The following is an 18,688-nucleotide window of genomic DNA, read 5'->3' on the forward strand; positions in this document are numbered from 1 at the left end:
AAGTTGCCCAGTCTTGAAAAACAAGAAACAAGAGTCCAAGAAACTCTCAAATCTGGGACTTAGGAAGTTTTGTCTTTGTCAGTATTTAGAAAGCAATTGTATAATAGGCTAGAATAGATAGCCAATGAGCAATATAATTTGAGTTTTGGTTATTTTTAACCCTCTACTTATATACTATAGGAAAATCGTCATATTCTTTACGAAAAAGACATTTTTCTCGTTCTGATTTCTTTTGCACATCACAAAGTTAAAAAAAAATAATTAACTAACACTATGTCATTATCCATATGTTATGGAGCTAATTTTGCTAAAAACATGGCAAATATATAGTATGGATATTTGAAAATATATACTCTACAGACAACTGAGACAAAACAGTTGCGAAAAATATTTTTGTGATTAATTTTTTTAAACGCCAAAGATTCTAGACTAATGATAATCAGTGACTTCAATTCGCGAAGTATCATTTTAAATGGCACAAGACCAAAAGCAAAAGAATACCTATATCTCCAGAGTGTTTAGGTAATAATAATAATAATAATAATAATAATAATAATAATAATAATAATAATAATAATAATAATAATAATAATAATAATAATAATAATAATTTATACCGCGCCTATTCCATATACAAACAGTTCAAGGAACAGGTTATACACAAAACGTGCTGAAGACGTTCATATTATGAAAAATAATCCATAAACCGAAACTGTAGTCCATCAAATACTTCCTAATAAAAATTAATATTTGTTTTAAAAGTAGCTTCTGTATTGCATTTTGAGAGTTCCAAATAGAAGGAGCAGCATGAGAAAAATTCTTATCAGAAAACTTTTTGGAGCCTTTTTGGGGGACAGTTAATCGGAGATGATCACTATATCTTAAAGTTCTCGATGGAGAGTACAATGAAATACGGTTGCGTAGATACGAAGGAGCAGTTTTGTTGATACATTTAAATCAAAGAACAGCAATTCTGTATTTGAGTCTTAATTCAACAGGTAACCAGTGAAGTGACAATAGTATGGGTGTAATATGATCTCTTGCCCTTTTTCTTAGAATGATCCTAACAGAATGATTTTGGGTGCGCTGCAATTTGTGAAGGAGCTACGAGTAGCTTGGAATGTTATGGGAGAGTGAATTACAGTTATCTATCCTAGAAAATATAAATGATGAAACAAGGGGTTTTAGGGCAATACTATTTTAAAACTTTGATATTTGTGAAATCTTTCTAAGTTCGAAATACAATATTTTACAAAGGTAGTTAATGTGTTTGTCCATGGATGTCATTTTGAAAGAACCTAGGTTTCTAGCCTTTTCTGCGAAAAAGATCATTTCATTGTTAATGAAGGTAATGTAGACACAAAAAGAAGGCGGGGGAAAATCAGTCAAAGGGGTGTATTTCTAAATATCTAAACGTCTCATAATGGTTATAACACACATTTTAAAGGAAAAAATAAATATGTTCAATCACTTCTCATAAAAAAGAAAGTCATCGATCTTACAGTCTTTGAAGTTGATACAGTTCCATTTTGCAACGGATCTCGGAAAATAATTGAAGTTGAAGAATGTATTCACCGGAGAAGAAAGCAACCATTGCTACGTATTATAGAGACTCATATCTTCAATTTTCGAGTGTTGGTTAAAAGCCCCCAAGAGCTTAAGATACAGATGGAAAATAACTTGATTGCAAAAGAGACAGAATATAAAATAACATTAAAGCAAACGCGTGGAAAGAAAATAAATCAAGAAGATGGTCCTTCTGTTTTAAAAAACAAACAAACAACCAACAACAAAAAAGCCATTTTGAGCTGATATGTCCTTGGATCAAGAGTTTATCCCGGGTTCTGTAGCGTTGAACAGATAGCAACAACTCTTCACCCTCTGGATATGAAGTTAGTCTCTGTAGCAAAAGTACTATTGATGCCATAGAATTAGTTAAAATGCTCACATCTTCTACCTGTATAACAGTAAAGTGAAATGATTTCATTCAATGAAAGGTCTTATGGTACAGAACACCAAGAGTAGATAAGCTCAAAGGAATACCTTTGTCAGGACTTTTCTGTCGAGTCCAGATTCCTCCACTTTCTGTAAGAGATTAAAGGTTACTGCGATGCAACTCAGCTCGAGTTACAGTTCACTAACCTCTTGCAGAAAGCAATGGAAGCAACAGGCATATCCTGAACAAACTCAATAAATAGTCAACATTCTTTGACTTATTTGTGCCTGCCAGGACTGAGAGAGAGAGAGAGAGAGAGAGAGAGAGAGAGAGAGAGAGAGAGAGAGAGAGAGAGACGAGAGAGAGATTTAACACATTATTTTCATCTCGTGAATAAAAAAAGCTTTATGAATTCAATAACATGTTTTGTTTTGTCTTGTTTAAGCTTTGTTTTTTCTCATCTAATCGATTCCATAAACTTCAAGTGTGGAGCCAATTTCTGACCTTATATCAACCTATAGCGGTTTACCCTTTCCACGTTGTTCTTGACATTATTCTTTAATAAAATTTGTCGGGGTCTTACAGAGGGTGGGAGGCTTACCTGGGAATGAGAATAGTTTCTTTCTTTTATTTTCCATTTGAGAAAGATGATATTTACCCCCGTTGCAGATCGTCTCTCTCTCTCTCTCTCTCTCTCTCTCTCTCTCTCTCTCTATATATATATATATATATATATATATATATATATATATATATAAAATGCGTGTGTGTGTGTGTGTGTGTGTAAGTAAGTAAGTAAGTAAGTAAGTAAGTAAGTAAATAAGTAAGTAAGTAAGTAGTAAGCTTCGCAGTCTGAATGACACTTGCTGAGAATTGTGTGATTCAGTCAGATTTTAAAAAGCTTCGATGAGTATAGCTGCTCTCTCCATCCATGTTGTTAATTGTTTCCATTGGTCACGGTCCTAGGCCAGAGTATTGAGGCTGTCAAGATCTTGTTGTGACTTAAGTATGGAGGGCACTGCAGATTTTATTAGTTCTTCAGGGATTAATTCGGCCTCATATGAAACTAGAAATTTGTTATCTGTTGAGAGATCTTGGTTCGGGATATGTTGGTGGTTTCCTTACATATTTGTTGCCATGAAGGAAATATTCTGTCATTGCAGTTTGGGCTTGAATGTTATCTTCTCCACGTAAGATGTGACCAGATTAGCCCATCGCTTTTCCTTTATTATTTTTGTACTCAGGCGTTGGACCCTAGTTCTTTCATAGAGATCAGTATTTGTAATTGTGTCTGGCCAATAGATTCCGATTACGCGACGCAATTGTTTGCGGTGGTATGAATCGAGACTTTCTAAGTTTTTTTTTTGTTTTTTTTTTTTTTTGTGATGCCCAGGATCAATATCGGAATAATCAGTGCCTGGTAAATCTGTATTCGTTTATTCTCACTGATTATTTTATTCCTATTCCATAAATTTTGAAGTTGGTTGAATGCATTAGTGGACAGCTGCTTTCGTTTTCTGATGTCTTCATTTTTGTTGATGAAATTACTTCGTTTACGTACACTTACCATTCATTTAATTTTCTGTTGATTTGTGTATATTCGGTGGCGAGTATATTTTCGCTTGATGCTCTGATGTATTCATCTCTCTCTCTCTCTCTCTCTCTCTCTCTCTCTCTCTCTCTCTCTCTCTCTCTCTCTCTCTTTCTTTCTTTCTCTCTCTCTGTCTCTCTCTTTCCCATCTCTCTCTCTCTCTCTCTCTCTCTCTCTCTCTCTATCTATCTATCTATCTCTATCTCTCTTGTGTACTATTATATTGTTTTAGTTCTGAAAATATTGTACTTTGCAAACATTTGAGTAAAGCGGGATACTTTCTTGACTGGTATGACACACCCTTGGATCGGGAGGTCTTGGATTCCATCCCGCTCTGAGCAGCGCATAGTTAAGTCCATGGAAAAGGCTATTTGCTCACACTCACTCACCGTGCTCGGGTGTAGAATGGTGTCTCCGTCGGAGAAAATTGTGATATTCCATAACAGGCATCACGCTGTATTCACGCTCATCCTACATATTAAATATTGCTATTAGCCTGGGACCCCTTGTAAAGCTCTTTGAGCACGTTTAGTGGATGCTGCCATATATAAAAGCTCAAAGATTTTTTGATTTAAAAAAAAAAAAATTGGGGGGGGGGGGGGGGGCTTTGTTGTTTTGTGTTGTTTTTTGTTTTGTTTTTTTGTCTTTTTTATTGTAAATCTTTTTAGTTTATCCTTTATAGGGAGACCTTTGCTTGGGCTGGTTGGTACTTTTAGGTAATGTCGAAATGGACGCATTGGTGGATTACTTGTAGAAACTTCTGTGCTCTATTCGAACCAGACCCTTTTGCCTTACTTTTTCTTTGGTGCTTCAGATCGGCATTTCTCTCTATTGTCCTTTTTACTGGCGCTGAGATGACCTAATAGTAATAATGTCGCATGATAATAAAAAACTAACAAAATAAAACAAAACAAAAACAACAACAACAAAATAAAACAAAACAGACAAACAAAAGCAACAAAATAGATTTCTCGTAGAACATTCTGTTCCCTTTTACAACCAGTCCCACTTTGTCTTACGTTACCTTCGGTGCTTTTCAATTCAGATCTACATCTTTTCCCCTATCATTCTCTATTTTAGGCGCTGCAAGTCCCAAAAGTGTTCAAGCGCCGTAAAAACAAAAACAAAACAACAACAACAACAACAACAACAACAACAAACACCAGCAGACTAATTTATTTAATTATAATTTTCTAGAAATTAGATATTTGCTTTTTCACCTCTCTCTTCTTATCGAGACCGTCAACTTAGGTATGGAGCCAGATTCAGGTCTATTGGGCTCATCAAGGTCGCCTTCGTTATCGAGAATTAGAAGGGTAAAATCCACAAAATGAAATTAGATGCATGTATAAATACAGACCCATATATTCCATTTATATAATTAATCATGAATAATTAGAACTGCGATCGTTTTCAACCTACAAACCGATAGTTACAACTGCAAAATACTGCTGTTGAGTTCATTGTTATTACCCATAATAACGGATTACACCACCCGCTGGGGAAGAGAGACTACTCCAATGTTTTAGATGACCTCTAAAGAGAGAAAAAAAACCCTCCAAACTGTTCAATTTTATTCTACCATTTTTGGTGTAATTACGAGTTTTTTGTGTTTTTTTTTTTGTTTTTGTTTTTTTTTAATTTATTTTTTTTTTTTGTTTCTTTGCACCTAGACTAGTTGCTGATCCAAAAAGTAACGATTACCCAGATGTAACAGGAGAAACGGACACAGATTGAAAGAATATTAATGTTGCAAATTTCCTATAGAGAACCCCATCAATTGAGTGATACCTGACTCATGTCAGGAACTTCTAACTTCTTTTATTTCGGTCTTTTAAAAGATAGAATCCAGAGAAAATATAGGGAATTTTATTTTTATTCTTTCATATATTACCGTTTAGCGATTCAGTTTTAATCAGAAAGGCAAGGATCCCAGATCGCGTTGGAAAAAACAAAAACAAAACAGATTCCTACCTGTTGGGCTGAATGAGTGTCTGTAGCTGCTTGTTGCTGACCCACAAAATGACGATAACCCGGATGTAACAGAACAAGAGGACGCAGATAGGAAGAATGAATAATGTTGCAACTTTCCACATGGCAAAGGCCATGCGATGCTCATCATTTGACCCTGTGTCTGCACACATGACGACAATCACAGAAGTCTCATTATTGTAGAATCTGGTCTTGTCTGTGCCCTAAAGATAGAGAGGGAAAAAAACATGAGTTTTTATAGAGTGCAATATCCCCTAAATGTGATCAAATCCCTTTACAGCCTGTGAGACGTTGTTACAATTGTATTAGACAGAGATAACTGTTTCCGGTCAGGTACTTAATTTACATCTGCATAATATTGTGAGAAAATGTTACGTATAGAGCCTTTTTTAAGAACTCAACTTTGCGCTACCATCAGTGGGATTCTAACAAGATACATACCGATCAGAAGTCGATTGCCACACACTAAACCACAAAGCTAGAAAAAAAAATTGAATGAAATATGATTTAGTACAAGTTTAACCTTTGGTGGTGTCGCTCTTCTAACTGGCAAAACAAAAACAGGTTAGAGACACCTGACACTTTTTAAACATCTTTATATGATATAGCTTGACATTGATATAACCTGCCCGATGTTCTTTATCTAAAGTGTGAGGAAAGGTGAAATATATCATATGATGTACAATTTGCCATAATTATTTAATCATTTTCAATCCGCAAGGGAGAGGGGGGGGGGGGGGTTGGGGGCTTGTCTTAGTCATCCCATGGCAGGGTATATAGAGAGTAGGGCGCAAAATTATCGTATCATAAAGGCTCAACTCTTCAGGAGAGAACAAAATAATCATTATGAACCACTGGCATATTTTCATATTGTGTAAATAATGCCCAGAAATACGATAATAGAAGTTTGGAGACGATTTGGGGCTATGAACTAATTCGAGATAATATAATTTGATGAGGATAGACCAGAAGTTAGGCAATCGTACCTAAATCAGAGTTAAGATACAAGACATTCCTTTGGTGCCGCACAACAGGTAAAACGGTAGCAAATCAAAAACACCTGACACTCGCAGAGATGCCGATCTCGACAAAACTATTGTTTTTCATTTAGACGAAACGACTTGTTTCAATACCGATTGATTAAAAAAAAACCTTCAACTTTTGAGAAATGCTCAAAACTCTCACTGCTCGAAAGAGGTGGTTTTGTTGATAAGATTTTATACCAAGCTTTTAAGTGCTTTTTAAATAGGAAATGCATCCAATGTTTTGGGATAATAATAAAAATAAATGAATATAGACATGTATTACCCACGGTGTCTAAAACGTTATATATATATATAATAATATATATATATATATATATATATATATATATATATATATATATATATATATATAGTATGCCGACTGAAGACGTGGATAGCAGCCACAGAAACATGTGTTTCGGCCATATAAGTGAGTGAATCCATTCATATTTTATATTAGCTCTAACCAACGTTATCGAGCACTCTTGTACCTACAAGTACCCACCAACACTCATAAATATAATATATATATATATATATATATATATATATATATATATATATATATATATATATATATATATATATATAATATTATACACATATATCATAATAATTTACGTTGGATATTGAATTCATTGTCAATTTATTAGGATTGGGTCAAGTTGATTTATTTTATTAAGAAGTAGAAATGATAGCTTTGTAAGAGCAATAAATGAAAGTTTCGTATTATTTTATCATTTATTCAGCTTATAATTTAATCATTATTATCTGGAGTTCTCCAAAACGGCACCAGTCAGACGGAGATTCACAAATTTCCAATTATAAAAAAACAAAACAATCAAGGTTTATTTACATGGTCACCAACGTATTTTAAGGAAGCATTATTGAAGAGAAAATTTAAGGTGTCGTTTTGCTATTACAATATAATCCATAGATTCATTCCTCTTAATCAAATTAAACCAATTTGGATCAAGGGTATGATATGTTCATCGAGGAGGATCATATCAACTTTATGGGTTGATAAGATGGATAATTGAAAAAAAGGATCAAAGATAACATGATCGATTTAGTAATCGCATGTTAAATGCTCATATTTATATAAGGAAATATTCCCTAGTCTTCTTTGTCACAAACACATCATTGACTGATCCTAAAAAGTTATTTAAAACACACACACACACACACACACACAATATATATATATATATATATATATATATATATATATATATATGCATACACACACACACGCGCGCGCGCGCGAGCGAACGTATATATATATATACATATATATATATATATATATATATATATATATATATATATATATAATAAAGTTATCTTTATGAAAATATCTGAAAATAAACAAAATGGAGTAGTTATTTTATAAACAAGTGCCTAAACCACAGTTTCAACAGTTAAACAAGAATCACAATGTATCGGAATTGCTGGAACAGGGTAATTGCTTTTGTCGCATGTAATAAAAAAAGTCCCAATCTTAACACTTCAAAGAAAAAGAATAATAAAGAAGGAGATGAAGATGATGGTGATGATGATGATGGTGATGATGATGATGATGATGATGATGATGATGATGATGATGATGATGATTGATGATGATGATGATGATTGATTATTATATTATATTATTATTATTATTATTATTATTATTATTATTATTATTATTATTATTATTATTATTACATCATCAATTATATTATTATTATTATTATTATTATTATTATTATTATTATTATTTTTATGGAGAAGAAGAAGAAGAAGAAGAAGAAGAAGAAGAAGAAGAAGGAGGAGGAGGAGGAGGAGGAGGAGGAGGAGGAGGAGGAGGAGGAGGAGGGGAAGGAGGAGGAGGAGGAGGGCTTCTCAAAGTTAAAGTTCAACGCCCTTTTCAACACAAAAATATAATTTTCAAAAGTATAGATCTAACTAATTCATTAAAATTATGTAACAAGATACCTGTACACCTCCGTTTTCAAGACCTCTTCTATCTCATTAGCAGTGTCCTTCGTTATGTGAGAGACGCCGAATTCATTTCCTTATGATACCTTAAGACCTTCGAGTTTTTAAAATCTCCATAATTTCATAATATGTGAAACCTTCTAGCAAGGGACTTACTCGACCGCTAGGTCTTCGGCTCTTTTAATTAATCATGTGGATTAGAAATGAACGGATGTATTCCCTCTGGTGAGCATTCCGTGTTGGTGTGAGGATTTGGATAGCGTCTAGAGAGAGGACCAGGTGGATAGATAAATAGATAGATAGATAAATATATAGATGGATAGATAGATATATAGAGTGAAAGGGGGGGGGGGGGTCTGGAGGTTGGACATGACAAACGTGTGTGAATGAAATCCGCCCATTATCAGCGATCCAATAACGTAAGATTTCTGAATTTCTGATGGTTTATCATTTACTTAGATGACACGATAACAGGATTACGGAATAACGGAAAGAGGGACAAACATGATGCCCTCGATAGTATAAGAGTGTCATAAATTTATTCTTGTTCTCCTATGTGTTTAGAGGATAGCTTATATATCGCAGGCGCTATAACCTTATGAATAATTCGGCAGACAGATAATATTTATTATTATTAATAATTCAAGCAGCCGAAAGTATAGTTGCAATAAAAATGCTATCAGATCAATATGAACTGTTCTGTAGTGAGAACTCATCGTTAACTTGTAGGACAGGGTCATTTATATTATATAATATGATAAAAAAATATTTCTTATTTTATCAATTTTCTTTGTGCGTTTTCATGACACGCCAACATTTTCCAATTATGTCTATCTTTATACATATAATTTTCTTATTCAAGAATACAGTATCCTTCAAAACATCAGAGATAATTCAATCCACATTTTCAGGTTGCCCTTTAAAAAAAAAATATTTTTACCCTGATTTTATTCTCGTATCTATTCATCTACGGGGGGCGAAGTGGCCGAGTGGTTAAGGCATTGCACTGTGACCCGGAAGGACCCGGGTTCGAGCCCCGCTTCAGGCACTTTCGTTTTTCTCCTTGAGCAAGATTATTAACCCCCAATTTGCTCACTATGGGTGATTCCTGTTAACATCAGACATCTTGTTTGATGAGTTATCTATATTCTTTCGTGGAATGCCTAGGCGACGATATCTTAAGATGTCGTGGCGAAAAAGGCATAATTGATTTTGATTGATTCATCTACGTGAGCGAATTTTGTATTTTTTTTTAGTAAGATAGCACCCCTTGAACTGTGGTCATTTGAGACGTGATCCCAATACTCCGTTTTACGAGATGAATGTCACACCGCCGCTCTTCCGTAATATGAAAAAAGCACGTATTTAAAAATTTGGTCAGAAAAAATGTCCTTCAAATAACTATCGATTAAAATATCCCTCATCTTGCCAAAAAAAGAACCCTCTCAAACCTAGGACTTCATTTATATATGTTGAACGCGTCTTGTTGACAAGAGGGGGAAACCAGAAAAATCCACATGATCTGTCTTGGTTAACGAAGTTGAAGCTTCCATTACAATTTGACTTTTGTTGTCTTCATTTCTTTGAGCCTCTAGTAGCAACACTTGCAACTCTTCTTTATGAATAAACTGTGTCCACGGTTGCCATCAAAATGTGAATGTGATCTCCAAAAATCGTACATGGAGTTGATAAAAAATGATAAATCTACGAAACTGATATATACAATATTTATTTAGTCAGATTTTTTATTAATGGTGAGTGTTTTTCTGTTTTTTCTCAGCTGTCCCTCTATCAAAAGTTGTACAAATTTGTGACAAGCTCTGAATCATTTTGTCTTAATTGAATATAGATTTTGGACCGTGTTGATGCCATATCAAAAGCGTTTTCTTCTTTAAGACTACATTAAAACCGCTGCCATAAAATAAGACAACAGTAAGAGATGAATTCATCATATTTCCAAAAAATCTCGTGCTGACACTGTAGATCCGGCTAATGATTACGAGTTCACGTCATACTTGTTTCCGAATATAAGCAATTCGCTTTAACTGTTAGTAACTTACAACTTATGTAGTTTACATTATATTTTGAATTTATGATTTACTACATAATATCTACACTATGTTGCAATTCCCGAAGACTGATATGAAATCTCTAGATTTAAATCATTTGAAATACTGATTACATACTCAATTTTGTCGACTTAACAATAAATGCTGTTTATATAACTTTCAGAAATTGTATGCATGAACATTTCACAGAGCATTAAAAGATTTTAAAAACCTATAAGTTCTTAAACAATACTATACAATACGAAATTTCTTTGGTTCCACTCTCGTTAAGCTGCGAAAAAAGTCTTATTGTATCTATCGATAAGCCATTAAAAAGGACGGCTGTGGAATTGGATTTTCACAATCAACCCTGAGAAGATGGTTATCGAAATACGACAGAGAGATCACCAATGTGGAACGATATGGTAGGTAAAGGATCCTAGACAACTTTGATATGGATATCATCCGAAGATTGTGGAGCTGGGTGAACGTAAACATACATCCGACAAAGGAATTGACGTCTGATGATTCGGATAGAAAAGGGCTCATTGGTTCTGGACAGAGGATTGTTGTTATTCTTATTAGGTGGTGAAGATACTGGGTATTTAGAAGGATGCCATGCCATTTTTTTCTTCTCTGCATTATCTGAAAGGTAGAAACTATCATTCTGGGGTCAATGCAGAGGTGTTTGAACTGGCAAAAGAAGCGTTTGCTGCCTTCACACGAAGCACCCGACTGTATTGTATTGGACAAATCTACAATCTAGGTGGCGCATATATCACTTCAAGGCTCCAACTTCGGTAACTATAAAAGCTGACATGATTTCATGGCTTCAATCAGACAGCACTACCTATTCTGACTATTTCTTCTTCTAGGTTCCATGCCTGGTCCAGGCTTCGGATACTGCATGAATTATCTCTCTCCATTCCTCCCTGTCTCTTGCTTTTTCAAACAGCTCTTGGATTGTTAGGTTGGTGAAGCCCTTCAGTTGGTCTATGAGTGTTTTTCTTTGTCTCCCCCGGGCGCGTTTACCAGGTATTTTTCCACAACTTGCCAGGTATTCATTCTTATCTTTCCTTACTATGTGTCCGAAAAAGGATAGTTGTCGATCCACTATTAAGGGCATTAGTTTCCTTTGTTGGTATGTTTGTTTTAGCACTTCTTCGTTCGTTTTGTGTGCAGTATATGATATTCTCTGCATCCTTCTCAAGCACCACATTTCAAAAGCTTCAATGTTCTTTTGTGTTTCTGCATTTGTAGTCCAGCTTTCGCATCCGTATAACACGTAGCACTTCAAGACTCGGAATCTAATCCCGAACGACATCTGTTTGTTTTTCAAAATGTTTCCCAGGTCCATGAAGGCCTGTTTGGCTTGAGTTATTCTTGCTCGTATGTCTCGGTTACATCTTCCATCTGTTGTCACTATTGAACCTAGGTATTTAAAACTTTCTACGTTGGTAAGTTGCTCGCCGTGAATCGTTATATTGCAGGTGTTGTTGTTTTCTGGGTTTTTCTGTATTACCATGCATTCCGTTTTGGTGATATTCACTTCCATTCCCTTGGCTTCACTATCTACTACCACTTTGTCAACAATCTTTTGAAGTTGGATTTCTGATGTTGCAATGAGTACCGTATCGTCTGCGTATCTTATATTATTTATGTTGTGACCTCCTACTTTTATTCCCTCCATATTATTTATGCCCTCATGATTGTTTCTTGGTATAGATTAAACAGATCTGGTGAGGCAACACACCCTTGACGGACTCCTTTCTTAATAGGAATGGAATTTCCTGTAGAGTTTCCGATTTTGATAGATGCCTGCTGGGTGTAGTATAATGTTTGCATGAGTCTGAGGTCTTTCTCATCAGCGCCAATGGAGTGCAGTTGTTTTAGTATTTCTTCGTGGCGTACTCTATCAAAAGCTTTTTTGTAGTCGACAAAACAGAGGTATAGTGGGGTCTGAACCTGTATAGCTCTTTCACTTAAAACACGGAGGAGGTATATTGCGTTCCTTGTCCCTTTGTCAGGTTGGAATCCATATTGTTCTTCTGCGATTTCGGGGTTAATCTTATTCCTTAGCCTGTTGATAATTATACGCAACAGTATTTTGTTGATGTGGCTTATTAAACTTATAGTTCTAAAATTTTCGCATCTGACTGCACCTGCTTTCTTTGGTATTGCTATGAAAATAGAGTTACAGAGATCTTCCGGCTATTTATCAAAGGGCTAATTATACTCCTAAGTGAAAACAAACAAACCAGAATGTTTTCAAAGCAGACTGTCTAATTAGGGAGTTTTGACACGAGGCTGCGTGATATCACTATGAACGCAATCCATTCGAGCGCATTTTGGCCCAAGTAAAGGGAAATATTGAGAGGAGGAACACCAAATTTACTCTCACCGACGAGGCAATAAAATATATAACAAGGGAAGGCAGGCATGCTCCAACTTTCGCAAACTGTAGGAAAATTACATTTCATTGGATAGAGTGATGCCACGAAATCTTTCTGTAGTCGTTCCATCCTCGTCATCAGAATGTGATGATTGATGTGTCCAGCATTTCTTTGTTGTGTTGTTGTTCTTCTTGTTGTTATTATTATCATTGTTGAACATATGTACATATTTGTACAAACACTATTTAATACATTGATGAATTTCTACTTTTGACCAGTCTACATTAAATTTCCGTGATCCCCTTTTGCATAAACACACGCTATTTCTCAAAATAATATTGGAAGCGCTTAATGTTCACTTTCATTTGTATTCATCAGTAATGTGTATTGATAGTTATAAAATGTTGATGTCTGATGATTAAGGATTGCCATTCGTCCCTTCATATTCAGATACTGTTCAAGTTTCAATTAACCGACCATTCCATTTTTACGATTTTTCTTTAAAATGGATAAGCGGAAAATTCATAATTTTGGTACTGTAAATCATCTGAGTTCCGATCCTTCCAGTTATCGATTTTAATATAGCTGTAATAAGCGAAATCCTTTTCTATTGTTTTAAATTTCATGAAAAAATATTTTTAATTTAGACAAATTGATTCAGAGGTTCATACAAACTTTTGCAGCTGTGCGTTGAGGGACATTTGAGAAAAAGAAGAAAAACACGCGCCACTTATTAAAAATCTGTATTGCGAAGATATTGTAAATCACACCTTACCAAACATATATAGTGTCATAGCAGTATCAGATTTTTAAAGCTAGATTTATCAATCAAATTGAGAAATTGATGTCAAATTCAAAATATATACTCACGGTACGATGAAAAGAGAATAGTGCAATTCAACATAATTTAGAAAGTTGTCTGAGTTGTTATATGAATTTTAAATTCAAACAATAGAATTGATTATCACAGAAAAGGGAGAAGACTGAATGTGTATTATATTTGATAAGAAAGTACTGGTTGATTGTTATCAGGAAACAAATACAATCTTGCCTTCGAAAAACATTGTCACGTAAAAGAGGGGGAAAAAACAACTCAAGAATATTGAATCGATTTATGAATTTCTGATCCAATGTTCAATATTGCATATTAATATAGAAGTACCTGACACAAGACAATTTATCTAAGCCACAGCATTAACCCCCCCCCCCCCCCTAGCTTTTAAGTAATATCTTATAATGACTTGATCCCAAATCGTTGGTTCTACACGGATATATCTCATTTTGGACTCGGGATCCCCGAGTTATCTGGCGTATTATCTTGCAACATCTTAACTACATAGTTTGTCATAAATGAGTTATCGATACTAACTAGACAGTGTTTCAGATTTAAGTGACATCTAACAATCTGCTGCGGTTAAAATACCGATATTGATTTGTCGGTTGTGACCATTTCTGGAATAATTATTCAAATTTCTTTTGTAAATCATAAAATTTAAAGAAATTGAATAGTGTGTTGTAGAGCATGTTTTGCCAAAGAAATGATGTATCGTAAGAACTTACTGCCATTTTGTTTGAGTGATCAAAGATATGTTTTTGTGTTAGTTGGATGTGAAGTTTTGGGGAAAATTCTGAAAATGGCTGGTAAGGAGAGGGTTAATTAAAAGTAACAATTTTCATCATACTACTCTGCAAATACTTCAAAGTGTCGATGAAGTCATTTTTAAAAAAGTATCTTGGTAATTTCAGATGTTGAATTGTGGAGATTTTGCCAAGATGGGAGTCATTTAAATCGATCGATATTTGAAGGACGAGTTTTCTGGCCAAATTGTTAAATATGTTTCTTTCTAGAGTACTTCTAGGGTAACGGCAGCAGTTAACTGGTTAATTAACAAAAGATCTATTGATTGCTTCTCATCAAAAGAACAGGAATATATCCTTTTTTTTAAATCTTTGATCTTATAGTGTCTTTCGGTAAAAGAAGGTGAAGCTTCCCATGACCATTGCAAACTCGTTTAAGTTCTTTATTTTGATATTGTTATATAATTATACTTTTTTTTTCTTACTTTTCGTGTCATTATAAAACAGAAGAATTATATTATAACGTCAATAGTTGTTAGATTGCTTGAATGGAAATGGTAAGAAATTATTTCCTACTAAAGATGGTGATATGCATGAAATTCAATATTGAGTAAGAAGAATGAATGTAATTCTTTAATTCGGTGATATCAACGTGACAATAGGATTCAATAATCTGATATCACGTCGCCTAGCAACGAGCAGCTGGGTTCTAAATAAAGAAAATAGGTAGCCTACTTTTTATTCAAAGTTTAAACCTTTCACTGATTTGTATGAATTAAATAATGACAGATTAAATGACGACAATAACAAACACAAAATAATTCTTTTTTATTGCTAGAGGACTGGCATAAAAATAACAGAAATAGCCTTCTACAGAGACAAAAAGAAAAGGAAAAAGTTTATACTGTATCCACATTTTATAAGATACTTTGAGAAGCTATTCCAACATTCTTTTCAATTACAAATTCCTCAATCTTCGTAATATGGTTTATGACAAAAATAAAAAGCTCAACCCGGAGAAATAAATGATGAAAATGAAATCCTTTCATATTCTTTCAAGATAATAATAATAATAATAATAATAATAATAATAATAATAATAATAATAATAATAATAATAATAATAATAATAATAATAATAACAACAACAACAACATTTTAAGTGAATGATTTCAAAAGCCCGGCCTCAGAACAATTGGTGAACTGCATATTGAATATGACCAGTTGTGTGCCCTGACTAATCTGGCCTTTCCATTAGATAGAGATTATCATTATTTACGATCATAAAAACCGGGTCCTGCTGATAAATTCATCACGACATAGGGATAAACGATAAGACACTAATAAGAAACCCGGAAACGGATTTTTAAAATCTGACACTAATTGTCGCCTCACACAATATTATCACGGGTTATTGTTGACAGATAATATTTCGTCTGACCATCATCATTATTATTGGCTTATCTTTTCTATCAGAGGCTCGCGATCATATTAATAAGGACAAAGAAAACGTGTAAAACTAAAAGAACGTTTGATTCCTTTCATTCATAGTTACTAATGAGGTACTCCAGAAAGCAAACAAAGGACTGGAATTTTTATTATAATCTGTGTTAATTTCTTTATGTAGGCCTGACACTGAACACAGTTATTTGATCGATTTAACATTGTCGTAAAGAGCAATATGTTGCGTCGGTTTGAGAGTATTTCCATTACAGCAATGGACCCATAAAGATTGGGTTATCAGACCTTGCAAATAAGTGCAAGTTGCCTTGTGGCATATAAAAGACATAATCAACATAGAGCTTAGTTTTTCAAACATGACGATTTCCGGGGCGCGGAAGGAAATCCTGATCCCTAACATTCCCTATAGCAGCAGATTTTAATGGTTACACTTCAATTTTATGACGCACGATCTATTCAATTTGCAAAATCTTTTCCACATTCATAAACTTTGGCAAATTATTTCTTAATCCTCTTCTTCTTCTGCTACTTCTTCTTCTTCTTCTTCGTCGTCGTCGTCGTTGTCGTCGTCGTCGTCGTCGTTGTCGTCAACGTCGGAGTCGTCGTCTTCTTCTTCTTCTTCTTCTTCTTCTTCTTCTTCTTCTTCTTCTTCTTCTTCTTCTTCTTCTTCTTCTTCTCACCAAAAACTACAGACTTGTACTGTGTGAAACGGAAGTGATGTTTGTTTAGGTCTTAAGTGGAAATGTATCTTTGTGAAGCTTACTGAGTCACGTGCATTCATTTGCCCTGCCGTAGTTTTTTAAAAACACAGTATATGCAATGGTAACCAAATAGCACATACTGTATTCTTTAATAAACGGCAGTGCAGGTCTGTTTACCCAAATAGTATGGGTTTATTAATCTACTCTACTCTGAATCAACGCAAAATATTATCCATTACAATAATGTTAAAACAAGCCCATAATTGCGGTCGGTTATCAATTTTGCGCACGTCCATACTGAGCATACTATATAATGTGCTATACAAATATGGATTCAAATTACTGTGTTATCTGAATATTAGCAACATAAAGGATTGGGGTAAATGGAATGAACAAAAACAGTAATAACAAAAATTACAAGAACTTATGAAATGATTATCATAATGTCTTTATAATTTTGCTATAAGTCTTTAAATCTATAAATGGACATATGTTTTTTTCTGATATTGAATGGAAAGTATTTTTTTTTAAATTATGAACGTATGGTTAAGCCTCTAAAGCTAAACAATTTTACAATTTTGATGTAATTAATATCAGTTTCTTTTATTCTCTATCATCTTTACTTGTTTGGATTCTATTTTACATCCTCTTAGGGATACAGTTGCTTTCATTACCTTCTACGGTTTATAAGATAAATTCTCTTTAAATCATATATATATATATATATATATATATATATATATATTATATTTATATATATATATATATTATATATATGTGTTTGTGTGTGTGTGTTTGTGTGTGTGTGTGTTTGTGTGTGTGTGTGTGTGTGTGATCATGTAATATTGTCCGAGCATGAGGTAAGTTTTAGTACTTAAGTACTCTTTTATAGCCCTAAATAAAAATACCGAAACCTCAAATCGCTATACAATATCATTTGCCTATCCATAAACAAGCTCACACCGTGCCAAAAGATCAACACAGCAGCCGCACACACTACCAATACATGTTTTACAAAATAAATAAAAAGTGCTATTCTACCAATGAAAACTAAAACTAAAACAAATACTTAACTAATCAAGCCAAAACATCTATGATGGGGGGTAGAGGAAGACTAGTTCTTGATTGTAGCGGAGAGATGATCGGGAAGATCGTTCATTGAAACGGAAAAGGGCAAATTTGTATTCGATTCTGGCTCGAACGGGTAGACAGTATTGTGTTCTGGGCTTAGTTTTTACGCTTGTTTTCTCTTATCGACCATTTCCCAAAACCCAAGCACCAAAGTACATAAACCAGAAAAGCGGCTTTGTCAAAAGGAAAGAAATTGTTGTTGCAAAGCTCTCCTAACGTTTGTGAAAAAGAACTTTTCTGACGGTTGCTGTTAGTGGATTAAGCATGGCTCTATCAATGTGATCCAGAGATGAAATGACAATTAAAGCAATGGGAATCCATGAAGAACCATCCCCCCTCTCCCCCCCCCCCTCTCCCCATACTCCAAACATTGGGCAAAGATGATTTGGTTTTTTTGTCTTGTTTTTGTTTTGTTTTTTTGTTTATTGTTTATTTGTTTGTCGTTTGTTTGTTTTGTTTTCTTTGTTTTGTTTTTTTGTTCTTGGACATAAGAAGCATCATTATGTTTGACTATCTTCCAAAGAATAAATCAATGGACGGAAGTGCGACTCACAACAACTCTTGAATAGACTGAAACATGAGTCGGCTACAAAACATCAAAGGAAGCTTCGAATTGGAGCACTTCTTTTGTAGGACAACTGCCGCCCCACCAAGCCTCAGTGTCACCAGTAGCTGCAGAAAATTCGGATTTGAAATCCTTCCTACTCACTCGATTTTTCCCCTTTCATTGAAGAAAAATCTCTAAGGAAAATATCTAGACGACGAAATTATTGAAGTTTTAAGAGAATCGGAAGACTGGTTTAATCAAACCCAACACCTTCTACCCCGATGGACTTTTCAGGGTCAAGGAGA

The 18,688-nt window shown here is 34.3% G+C and overlaps 1 protein-coding gene across 1 annotated transcript in view; it reads right to left on the reverse strand.

Annotated features, from left to right (window-relative positions):
- Positions 1 to 18,688, reverse strand: part of LOC144977328 (allatostatin-A receptor-like) — a 184,512-nt gene that overhangs the window by 7,188 nt on the left and 158,636 nt on the right. The window contains exon 6 of the mRNA XM_078922410.1: positions 5,502 to 5,722. Within this exon, the coding sequence (XP_078778536.1) occupies positions 5,502 to 5,722 (221 nt within the window). The remainder of the gene's footprint in view (positions 1 to 5,501; positions 5,723 to 18,688) is intronic.

This window comes from Berghia stephanieae, chromosome 1 (genome assembly GCF_034508935.2).
Source record: "Berghia stephanieae isolate SIO BIC M18660-M18661 chromosome 1, UCSD_Bste_1.3, whole genome shotgun sequence".
In the NCBI taxonomy this organism is placed as follows: domain Eukaryota; kingdom Metazoa; phylum Mollusca; class Gastropoda; order Nudibranchia; family Aeolidiidae; genus Berghia; species Berghia stephanieae.